General features: G+C 32.6%; 1 protein-coding gene and 1 long non-coding RNA gene across 3 annotated transcripts in view; one reads left to right on the forward strand and one right to left on the reverse strand.

Annotated features, from left to right (window-relative positions):
- Positions 1-5,226: 5,226 nt before the first annotated feature.
- The window catches only part of LOC148603472 (uncharacterized), a 33,159-nt gene continuing 25,831 nt past the window's right edge, over positions 5,227-12,554 (forward strand). Inside the window, exon 1 of one of the 2 annotated variants that reach the window (XR_015916255.1) lies at positions 5,227-5,358. This is a non-coding gene — a long non-coding RNA (uncharacterized LOC148603472). Of the gene's footprint in view, positions 5,359-7,893; positions 8,072-12,554 lie in introns of those variants that run through there. The other variant, XR_015916256.1, reaches the window with a different exon arrangement.
- Positions 5,345-9,844, reverse strand: LOC148603473 (uncharacterized). The gene is made up of 2 exons (XM_088551285.1): positions 9,753-9,844; positions 5,345-7,204 (listed from the first exon to the last, which is right to left on the reverse strand). The coding sequence occupies exon 2, from the start codon at positions 6,985-6,987 to the stop codon at positions 6,487-6,489; it is 501 nt and encodes a 166-aa protein (XP_088407411.1). The 5' UTR covers positions 6,988-7,204; positions 9,753-9,844; the 3' UTR covers positions 5,345-6,486.

The raw sequence follows: 12,554 nt of genomic DNA on the forward strand, positions 1-12,554 counted from the left end.
CAGGCTAAGATTTTCATAAGAATTAAAAAAAAATCGAAATCGAACGAAAAATAAAACAGTCAATTGTTTGGGATGTGACCCATTTGACCCCTTATAACTCGAAAACAGTAAGGAGTATAACAATTCTGACTGAAAAACACAGGCATGAATTTTCATGCGGAATCCAATAAAGAAAAATTCGAAATCAGACCAAAAAAATAAAAAGCTTTTAGGGCGTGGCCCATTTTTTTTTTATCCCTTTAACTCCAAAGGGATAAATTACAAAGATAAGCCTCCCATGTAAACAAAATAAAAAAGAACAGATTGACATCAGAATCATAAAATCGGGTTAACAATATTATCAGGCTTTTTTATCTATTCAAATCATATCGCCAATTTCCTCCTTTTAGCCCCTCATTTTAAAAGGAGTAGGGCAAAAACCTAAAAAAAGCTATAGGCCCCTCCGCCTTTTCCTATGGCTCAATAATTTAACATTTCACAAACAATAGGAAAAAAATACTTAGGTTTTCGTAAATAAAATAAAATAACCGCCAACGACGACGGCAGGGTGATACCATTATACGACCGAAAAAAATTGCGGTCGTATAAAAACGGATTGCAGAATGTTCCGAGGTCAAAAAGTTCCATAATTTATCTTCCCTCAATTCAAATTGATGTGGTAGAATATATGAATGGGTATGTATTTTGCACTGAAAAATATATGAATGGGACGGATCTTCTTGCTGGAATGGAACATATGAATGGAATGTTTTCAAGCTCAAGCTGCACCCGTGACACCCGTGGTTATATCACACTAAATTGCTGTGCCAGACACTTGATATACCCGCTCACATTTGTTCAGTAACTCATTAAGTCATGTCTGGACCTTACTCCAGCAATGCTAGAGGTTGTCTGGCAAGCTATTTTCTGACTTGGGGTATGGAGGAACGGAATTCCAACCTCTTACGTTGTAGTCTTGACCTGCGTCGCCGTTATATATTTGTCAGTACATACATGCAAGTACCTTCAATATATATAGTAAAAATACAGTGTAGATTAATATTTTACAAATGATTGCAAATACTGCTGCTACAAGACCCATACATGCCTGTACCTGCGTCACCGTCATATATTTGTCTGCACATAAGTGTCTACAATATGTATGTACACGTATATAAACACAGATCAAGTTAAAAATACTACAATGTGGGTTACAAGTGCAAATTTCAATGACTGTATATATTGCTGAAAAATGGCCAAATTCAAAATGAAGGAAAAAATAATTAAAATTTCTTCAAAATAAGAGTGCACATCTTCAATATGTATGGCGCGGTATCAGGGTCAAAAATAAGCATTTAAGCATAAGCATAAAATCGATTTTTTTACAAATGCTAAAAGCATATCCTTAATTCGATTAAAGCATATGCTTAAATAGTTTAGCATATACAGAATTCGATTTAAGCATAATTATGCAAAAAAAAACGTGTTTTTGACACTGATACCGCGCTGTGCAAAGTTTGAATAATATTGGTTAAATACGTTTCGAGATACAGATAACACAAAGTGAGTAACCATTAATGTCACATTATATGACGGACGAACGGACGGAAGGATAGAGTGGAGCGGCTACTAGACCTACTGTGACTGTTGGTGACGCAGATGAAAATGGCTAAACTCAGCATGCTAAAAAGTCAGGAAAAAATATTTGTTTATCCCTGCGGTAATATGAGGTGCACATCTTCAATATGTATAAACACTGTACACATTTTGAATACTATTGGTTAAATACTTTTTGAGTTGCAGAACACACAAAAAAGATACCGTCCATAACATTAAGTGACAAAAAATGGGTAACTTCAAACCCCCAAAAATGTATCAACCAATTTATCACATTTCCAACGTGTTTATGACCATAATGCAAAGCTTGAATAATAAATACCCTTTGAGTTAGAGATTACAGACGGTATACATGCATATGATGTAAAATGCACAGGCAAATATTTTCCATGTGAAATTCATGTTAATCGAACTTCACATGAAATTAACATGATTTTCATGTGAAATTTTCCTAACACGAATTGCATGTGAAAAAAGGCTCGATTCACCCGAATTTCACATGAACTCTGTCACAATGTTTATTTGCTCAATTTTGGTGAAAATCAAGTGAATTCGTGTGAAAATCATGTGAAATAATTTTCCCTCAAATCTTCAAATGATATGAATCTTAATTTCATTATATATTAAAGATAGAGCTGAATATTTTCGTTAGACATAATCTAATATTTTTTTTATCTAAAAGGATTTACATACATGTATGGAATACATTTTGTGTCTCAGTGGCGACTGTGCTCAGAAATTATAGTAGGGGAACAGTGCTCAGAAATCATAATAGGGAAGAAGTGCTCAGAAATTATAGTAGGGAAGCAGTGCTCAGAAATTGAAGTAGGGAAGCTTCTTCAGGTGAGCCAGTGACATACATGACTTAAGGAGGTAGACCTAGTTTAAGGGACCCAACTCTTAACAAATAATTCGAACATTTGTATTCAACATTTTACATCAATCTCATGTTAGCATCAAAGTAACTTGGACTGATTTCATTCTGTTTCAAATGAAAGCTTGATAGGCTTTGGAGAAATTGAATATGATACAAACATACCCCTGATTTCAAGAGTTCTGTCCCTTACCCTAGGTCAACTTCCTTGAGAAGCTTCAAAAACCTAAAATAAAATAACTCACTGTTAACAAGCTTCCTTTCATTGTGAAAAGCAATCACAATATAATTAATCGAAGCATACTGGAGTTGGACGAAAAAAATACCCTTTCATAAATCAAAAACATATGTAATCTTAGACCTTAGACTAAAAACCAATGACAAACACATGGAAGCTTCCTTCTATAATGACTTGCATTGTGCCTGTAAAAGAATTATGATAACAGTTAAACTCTAACCCATTTAGAGATTTTCACAAATGTAAAATATTGTTAATAGTTACAAACAGTTCAGCAAAGTTCCTGAATATTGTTATAAGGAGGTTAAATATCAGAAGTAACCTTTCTCATAGAGACAATGGATGAGTGCAGATTTATAGGGAGTGGACATGGAGTACACCCTACTTAATAAACTAGAAAAAATGTTTTTGCATGAAATCTTGACTAAGCACAAATTGTACCTGTATAATTTTTTCTTTCTTGTGCATTTAATTCTATTTTTCAACTCCCACATTTATGTGGCTTCAGACCTAAATGTCTTACTTTATGTCTATTGTGACCAGTGACTTGCTGGTTTTAAATTCCTTCCCACAGAAGTCACATTTCAAAGACTTGAAATGGGATTTTTTGTGAATGTGGAACAGTCCTAAGCCTTTGAACTTGAGACCACAGATGTCACATTCATAATCAGTGTGTGTTCGCATGTGCCTTTCTACATATTTTTTTTTTATAAATCCTTTGCCACAAACTGTACAGTTGTAGTTGTAAGTTCTATAAGTTTGTATTCCTGTTGAATCCTTTACCACATGTCACACATGTGAGGTTTTTCACCAGAGTGATTCTTTATGTGCCTTGTGTGATCATTTTTGTAGAGAAATAAAGTACCACACAAATAACAAAGGTATGGTATAGTTCCTGTGTGTATGACCTTGTGTTTCTGTAGCTATAACTCCTCTTGGAAGTCTTGTCACAAACATCACATTTGAAAATATCATCTTTTTTTCAGTATGAATATGCATGTGACGCTGTAGATAGAGTTTATGATGAAATTCCTTCTGACATATTAAACATTTGAATGGCTTTTCATTAAAGTGAGTGCTCCTATGTGCCTTCAACAGTAAGATAGTTAAATACCCTTTTCCACATAGATCACATTTATGAGGTCTATCATTCGAATGAATTGCAATCACGTGTATCTTTAAGTTGACCTTTTTGTTAAATCCTTTTCCACATATTTCACAAATAAAAGGCTTTTAACCAGAATGGTTTCTTACATGTGTATTCAGATCCCACTTCCAAAAGAATGTTTTATCACATAAATGACACTTGTGTGGTTTTTCAAAACCATGTGTAATCATATGCCTTTGGAATTCACACTGTTTATAAAAACCCTCACAACAAACCTCACATGTAAATAAAGCATTAGTTTTTGTTGGTATTTTACTTGATGGATTTTGTTTTATTTTCCTGTTATCTATTGTATTATTCCTGCATTTCTTGCTGTTTTCATTATGCTGAAGTGATACAGAATGTGATGCATGTTCATCATGAACCTACAAATGTAATAAAATAAAAATGGAACTGTACCTTTTGTATATACATGACATATACCATATATACTTAAGGAATGACTGTTTTTTTGGTCTACGAAGAAATACATGTATGGGACAGCACTACATGATTATTACTTCTTTTCCTATTTATTTTTCACAAACACGGTCAAAAATATGCTGAAATAATGAGATTTTATGGATTTTTCATCATTTAGGCAATTTTGCGGGTGCTACAATTACGAGATGTGCTTCTGTTTTCGCCAAATTCTTTTAAATCTAGCAGGGGTAAACACTTATGTGCACAAAAAGGATAAAAATCTTTATCTTGAACAATTTCAAATTCTGAGGCCAAAACTGGCCATAATCATACCTTTTCCTTGGTACTCCACAATTAATAGTTCTTCTGCAGAATTAAAATGACATTATTATTTGTTTATAACTTGTTCTGCACATGAGTTAAATCCTCAACCAATCTTGGTACGAGTGATCATATTTTGGTTATTCACGATAACCAATTGATTATCCTATTTATAATATAGATTTTCTTCATAATTTATTGATATTTTCAACACAAATTTTAAATTCTGTGATTGGCAGATTGATACCGAAGTTATGATGCTTTGGCAGGAGAAAGACTGAGAGTGAAATTACCCAATTTATTTCACAGTGTATATTATCAAAATTTATTACACTGAGTCTGAGAACATTCGACAAAACACTGCCATCTACATAATAAACAAGTAGTTACATAATTTTGAACATGTAAATTTACAACACAATGATACATTTGTATATGTATAAACATGTAAATGTAGTGTGTAACTTACCACTTATTCTATCAATACATTCATGATATTACAATCTATTATGACATCAATGGGCACTTTAAATTCTGCTATCAGCTCTGTCAATTCGATAGGAATTTTCATTGTTTCCATATTATCAGCAGTATCTTTCTTATCATTAACTAATATCCACTGTTGTTGATCTTTACCCGATTCATCAATAAGTATAGATCCAAATCCTTTGTTAGGTTCTTCCATCTTCATATTATAATCATGTTCATTGATGGCAAAGCATTCAAGTGGCTGTAGATCTGTTGAATTTTCATGACAAGGTAAGTTCATAGATGAGTAAGAACTGTCAGCCACGTGTATTTTAGGATGTTTAAATTGTTATTTATAGGTAACTTTGCACAATCAACCACAGAAAGAACTGTCACTCACCGAAGGGTTAGAATGGTTAGCTACGAGTATTTTAGAACTGTCAGTCACAGGTAAGTTTAAATTAGAACTGTCAGTCATTGGTACATGTATGTTAGAACTGTCAGTCACAGATAAGTTTAAATTAGAACTGCCAGCCATTGGTACATGTATGTTAGAACTGTCAGTTACAGGTAAGTTTAAATTAGAACTGTCAGTCACAGGTAAGTTTAAATTAGAACAGTCAGTCATTGGTACATGTATGTTAGAACTGTCAGTCACAGATAAGTTTAAATTAGAACTGTCAGTGATTGGTACATGTATGTTAGAACTGTCAGTTACAGGTAAGTTTAAATTAGAACTGTCAGTCACAGGTAAGTTCAAATTAGAACTGTCAGTCATTGGTACATGTATGTAAGAACTGCCTGTCACAGGTAAGTTTAAATTAGAACTGTCAGTCATTGGTACATGGATGTTAGAACTGCAGTCAATGGTAAGTTTAAATTAGAACTGTCAGTCATTGGTACATGTATGTTAGAATTGTCAGTCATTGGAACATGGATGTTTGAACTGCCAGTCATAGGTAAGTTTAAATTAGAACTGTCAGTCATTGGTACATGGATGTTAGAACTGCCAGTCACTTGTAAGTTAGAACTTTTATTCACAGAAGGGTTAGAATGGTTAGCTGAAAGTATGTTAGAACTGTCATTAACAGATACGTCTAAATTAGAAGTGTCAGTCATTAGTATGATAGAATTGCCAGTCACAGATAAGTTGGAACTGACATTCACAGGTAATTCACAATTATCATCATCATCATGTAAATCAGAATTGTCGTTTACGGATAAGCTGGCACTGTCACTAACAGGAAGACTAGAGTAATCATTTCTTGTTGGCAAGTTAAAATTGAAGTTAATTCTGATTTTATTGTAGCTATAGCTATTTTGCCAGTCAGACTGATCAGTAACTTTGTCATTAGGAAGACTCTTGTTTTCTCTTCTTAATTTGTGTGTAAATACTGATTTTTCTGGAGAAACATTTGCCTATGGTTTGGACACATCATTGAGTCTTTCTGGACACCACAACAGCAGGTTCTTCAATATATTTGATTGAGTAAGTTGATTAGAATTTCCAGGAACAAAGCTTGCACTAGAATTTTCATCTAATCTCATCTTTTCTTGACTTTTCTTGTTGTTTTGAGTTGTGCTTTTAATTTTATCAGAATTGCTTACTTGAACTGACTGACTATTTTGTATAGTTGCTAATGCTTTGCCTGTACCCTTATGGTGAGGAAGACTTGTCACTTGATTTTCTTTATCAGAATGTATTATTTCATTTCCAAGAACTCTTTTGTGTTCCTCTACTGCCTGTTTCAAATCTGGATTTTCATCAATAACAGCTTGCATTGAGATGAAATAATCCTGCATGCCAAGGAAGTTACACAACCTTAAAGCTTCCACAGCTCTGTCACGATGAATGGTGAACAGACCTGCATAAATTCCTTGTACCAAATCTAACACCATTTCTTTAGAGAAGTTCTTCATCAGGATCAAATAATGCTTGTCATTTCACTCTTCAGGCACCTGCTCCCGAAAATAATTGCTTTGGCTTGATTATTTTATGGACAGGAACTGAGCCATCTTCACAGAGAATGGAAGCATCAAATAATGCCCCTTCTTGCTGAAGTTTATACAGTCTCTCAGACAAGTCACCTGAGTAGCGCTGAAGACACAAATGATATGCTGTCATTATGTTCTCAACCTGGAAAAGACCGAAAAAGTCATGTGATAAACAATTGCAAAAATATTACAAGTAACTTCTGAAGTAAAATTGAACAGTATTTGTGTAATCAAATTTCCCAGTGGGGTATATTTCAATAACTATTTTGAAAATACATGTAGCTGAGTATTTTTACTGCATTGTTGTCTTTCTTAAGTTTTATCATTGTGGTGTAACTAAAATTTAGTTGCTGGCATTACCAAGTCTTACACATTGATCTGCAGTCCCAATCTTAACTTTTCAAAAAGTATATAGCATAGTCACTAACACTGTATGAGACACCATTGTAGCAGAAAAAAACATAGCATATTTGTAAGTTCTTCTTTTATATACATGTACAACCTGTATTTGTAAGGTCACAGAAATTAAACAAGAGAATATGGATATCCTTAACCTGAGTTAATCAACTGTTCTTTATAAAAATTTGGTGTACAACTCGTTTGGTAGATCATATGTTTTGTCCTTTTATTCTGTGTACTATGTAGTGTTTATATTGACAATTTCATTCGGTGTGATTTTGAATTAAATTTGTCGTTTTCCGTGTCTTACCCTTTACTTTGAATGTTGGTACATGAATCATTTTGCAAGGTGCAGTGTGTCAAATTCCACCATTAAAGATGACCTATATATGCATCATTTGATCAACTGTTAAGATAGCCTATTTAAGTAAAATTGCCCATTAAAATCAGTAGTACAATCTAAATACAATGCAGCTTGACAGGCTTCTTTCATATTATTTTCTCTTTGACCCATTGTTGATGATACTTGGGGTCATTGATCCATGATATCAGGATTCAAAATTGATCACTTGGATAGATATGTGTATTCAGACTTTCTCTTTGGAAATGAGTAAGTTATTTGATCAGTATTTTTTATTTGTAAGGTTTTGTACAGCAAACTATGAATTATTTAAGGATGGCCGTTTTCTGAATGTTTGATGGTCTCAGTACATAAGCATGTAGTTAATCAGAGGTAAGTATCAGGATATATGTTTAACAAAAAATATTTCCTCATGTTTCCTAGTCTGAATTTCCTATAACCTTGCAACCCTCCTCTTTTTTATTTGGATATTGATGTTGGGTTGGTGTCAGAAAGATGTGCCATACAAAAAGTTGGAGATTCAGTGGTAACACCAGTCAAGTATCTTCAAGCATTTACAAAATGCCTTTCAACCACCTCTAATAACTTTAAAATTGAAATCATGTATGTCACACCCAAAGATCCGGAAATGGTAAAAAATGCCGGTCTTTGACCAACAAATTTAGCAAATGACCGACGACCGTTTTCCAATATCGGACATAAAAAATTGTCAACCCTTATAAATTACAGTCAGTGTGGTTTTATTACTGTATAAACATCCTGTCTACCTGTCTCCTAATTGTTTACTGGAAATTATTTGACAGGTGTATGTCAATATTAATTAGCTGATGTGCAGCCACCTGTGATGCACCATTATAAAACATAGATGTAATATGGACTACATAAAGTGATGCCCCTGCATTTAATCTTCATACAGCTATATCATAACTCATAATTGTAAAAAGCACTTTGTCAGATGTGTTATTGTGTCTGTGAGACACAAATGATGCCCCCGCATGTGGTTTTGAGTAAAACTCAGCATAGCTGAATGAAACTTAAACTCAATCTGTAACTAACCATGACCGACTCACAATCCAAAAAAAACCAGTCAAATATCTTCAAGCATTTACAAAAAAAAGCGAAAAGCTATAATTTCAATACAATTTTTAAAGTGCAGGGCCCATTATTTTGGTAAAACTCACTGTAGAAGAATGAAACTTATACTCGATTTGTAACTAATTATGACACACTCACATACCAAAAAGCAGTTCAATATCTTCAAGGGTTTACAAAAAAAAGTGCAGAAAACTGTTATTTCCATGAAATTTTTAAAGTCCATGGCCCATATTTTTGGTAAAACTCAGCGTAGCGGAACGAAACTTTAACTCATTCTATAATTAATCATGACAGACTCACATACAAAAAATCAGTTCAATATCTTCAAGGGTTTACAAAAAAAGTGTGGAAAACTGTTATTTCCATAGAATTTTTTAAGTCCAGGGACCATAATTTTGGTAAATCTCAGTGTAGCAGAACGAAACTCGATCTGTAACTAATCATGAAAGACTCATACAAAAAATCAGATCAATATCTTCGAGGATTTTCAAAAAAAGGTGCGGAAAACTTATGGGACGGACAGAATTACAGACGGAATTACGGACGGATGGACAGGGGTAAAACAATAAGCCCCCAACTTATCGTTGCAGGGGGCATAAAAAAAACAGTATATCATATGTCAATTGGTTTATCCTTGTATATGCCAATTGGTGAATTATGTCAATTGAGATATAATATGTCAATTAGTGGTTCTCCCTGACCTGTTATATGAAACAAATGCCTGTGTGACTGTGTCTGATTTTCAAATATTAATGCAGACACAAGAAATTCTTGTACATGTGCTACTGTTTCTGTTGCCTGCATCTTTTTAGCAGATATTATTGAGTATTCTTACCAAAACAATTTATTGTCAACTATCAATAAACTATTTACATTTGTACATCTATGATGTACGATGTTTTCATCAGTTACCGGAGGACTGTTTTTACCGGGGAACAAAACGAGTTTTTATATACGTGTGCACATCGTGTCAAATCGTCCCTTTCCAAAAAAATGGGTTAAAACTCGTGACCCGAAAGAACCACTTTATCGTGACAAGAATGAAATTTATCTTCTTGTCTGCACGAGTAAAATCTGTGGTGTCCAATTTCCAAAATGTAGTTTTCAAGTTATATTCAAATTCAAATTATTTATTGTTCAAACACATTTTCATTAAATGGTCATGACACAATAATAACATAATCCACATACATTTGTATTAACAAAACATTGCTATCATTTGGACGACGGTGACCAACCAGAAAATTGTAACGTTATACTTTCAATGAAAGCTTGGTTGTTGATATAATCAATTGTTGCTTTGAGTAGTGGGAGTGAATTAGAGTTAAAAATCAAACTTTTGTTGTTTTCTGTTAGTGAGTTGAAGTAGTTTATATATTTCTTAATTATAGTTATTAAATCATTTCTATAATTAATGTAAGCGGGACAGTGTATGAAGAAATGGGTTTCGTCTTCAATTTGATTTAATTGACATGATTTGCAAATGCGTTCATTAGCTGGAGTGTTTTTGTATCGTCCTCTCTCTATTGAAAGAGAGTGGGTACTAATTCGGTATTTGCAAATTATAGATCTGCCTGATTTGTATTTGCATGTATCAACATAAGATGGTTTTTTGTTGGCCTTGTAGATTTTATTTAAAAAAAAAACAGAAGTTTCTTATTATCTCTCAATGTACAGAGTTGATTTTGATTATTTTGATCAATGATTCTTTGCTTTATATGTTATATATTATGTTTAAGTATCAGTTAAAATATAATTAAAACCAAGTTCTTTTATCCAATTGTGAGCTGTTAACCATTTATTATTTTGTGGAATATTTTTATATATTTCATTTACAAGAGTGTTATTGGAGTTAATAATGTGTTCCCGTAATTTAATAACTTGAACCATAATTTTGACTATGAGAGGTTGTCTTTTTAGTTCTGCTAAGCATGCAGAATTTGTTGCCTTGCTGTGAACACCAAGGATTTCTTTTATAAATTTTAAGTGGAGATGTTCAAATGGTTCACTATTTTTGAAATTACAATTGGTTTCCCAAATTTCACATCCATATAGAATAATCGGGCTTATAAGCATATCAAATAGTTTTTCTAACATAGAGCATGGATTGTTCAATCCTATCGAGTTTTTAATCTTAAACCATGGCTTGCGACCTTTCTACATTAATATCTGAGAAGAAATATTGAAATTGCCTGTATATTTAATTGTTAAACCGAGATAGCAACATGTTTTTACAGTTTCTAAAATGTTATCATTATGTTTTAAACTATTAAAATGAGTTTCCCCATTTGAATTGAATATTATAATTTTAGATTTCTGTTGGTTGACCTCTAGCTTCCATGATTCACAAAAATTTTGCAAAATATTCAATGAGATTTGAAGGCCAGTTTGAGTACTAGATAATAATATAATGTCATCTGCGTATAGTAGTGAGTTAATTGGGATATTTCCGATAATGACAGGATCAACCTCGCCTTCACTAAGATTTGAAATTAAATCATTTATATATAAATTAAGAAGAATGAGGTTAAGAACATCTCCTTGCTTGACTCCACATTTTGACACAAATTTCCTACTTAAACCTTGTTTGAACTTCAATCTACAAAAAGGTTCTTGATACATTGAAAGAATAATTTTAAGTATTTGAGAAGAGAAGTGTTTTTTTTTTTTTTCATAATTTATAAAACATGCCTTCTCTCCAGACTGCATCGAAGGCCTTTCTTAAGTCTATGAAAGCTGCATACTTTTTTATTGTTTGATTTTTATTTTTCAATAATTGCTTTTAATGTAAAAAGATGATCCGTGGTTCTTGATTTTTCTTTGAATCCAATTTGATTGTTATGGATTAATTTGTTAGCTTTAATAAATGTCATTATTCTGGCCAATAAAATTTTGTTAAAAAGTTTACCTAGATGTCAGAGAAATTCCTCTGTAATTTTACGGATTGGATTTGTCCCCTTTCTTATGGATGAGTGAAATGTAGCTTTCATTCCATATTTTTGGAAACTCACCATTTTTAAAAATCACGTTAATTTTTTTTATACAGGCTCAGTAAGATGATTTATTCCATATTTTATCATTTCGTTTGATATGAGATCACTAGCTGTCGACTTTCCATTTTTAAGAGTTTTTACTGCTTTCATTATTTCATCTTTAGTGAATGGGTCTTCATATAAATTTTTATTAAATGTTTTCTGATTATTTATTAGTTAACTTATTTGATATTGAAGCATGGAAGTTATTATTGGGAATATTATCAGAATGTTCATTGATATTTTCAAAGAAATCAATAAATTCCTTTTCTAAATTTCGTCGTGTTCATTCTTTGCACGACAGTTTATTTTGTTTATTGATGACCAAAATGTTTTTGGATCATTATCCATGTTAGAGTATAAATCCTGGCAAATTTTTGTCTTATATTTTTTCTCTTCACTTTTACAACTTCTCCTATACTTAGAAAGATAAGATACTTTTGACGGTATGATCCATCATTTAGGAATTTATTAACAAGGGAAAGATAGTTTTTACTGTATTCCTTAAATCATGATTGAAGTCCGAAAACCATTCTTTTCGTTTAGTTTTATTTTTCTTGCTTTGAAGTTTTCCTTTAAAGAATTCAGCAGACTTTGATGCAGCA

The sequence above is a fragment of the Perna viridis genome, chromosome 11, assembly GCF_037379345.1.
Source record: "Perna viridis isolate PV_CMFRI_1.1 ecotype Kerala chromosome 11, ASM3737934v1, whole genome shotgun sequence".
Taxonomy (NCBI): domain Eukaryota; kingdom Metazoa; phylum Mollusca; class Bivalvia; order Mytilida; family Mytilidae; genus Perna; species Perna viridis.

Bases quoted from the DNA above. Each gene is read 5' to 3' on its own strand.
- LOC148603473 (XM_088551285.1), bottom strand. From the start codon at position 6,987: ATGAAGAACTTCTCTAAAGAAATGGTGTTAGATTTGGTACAAGGAATT.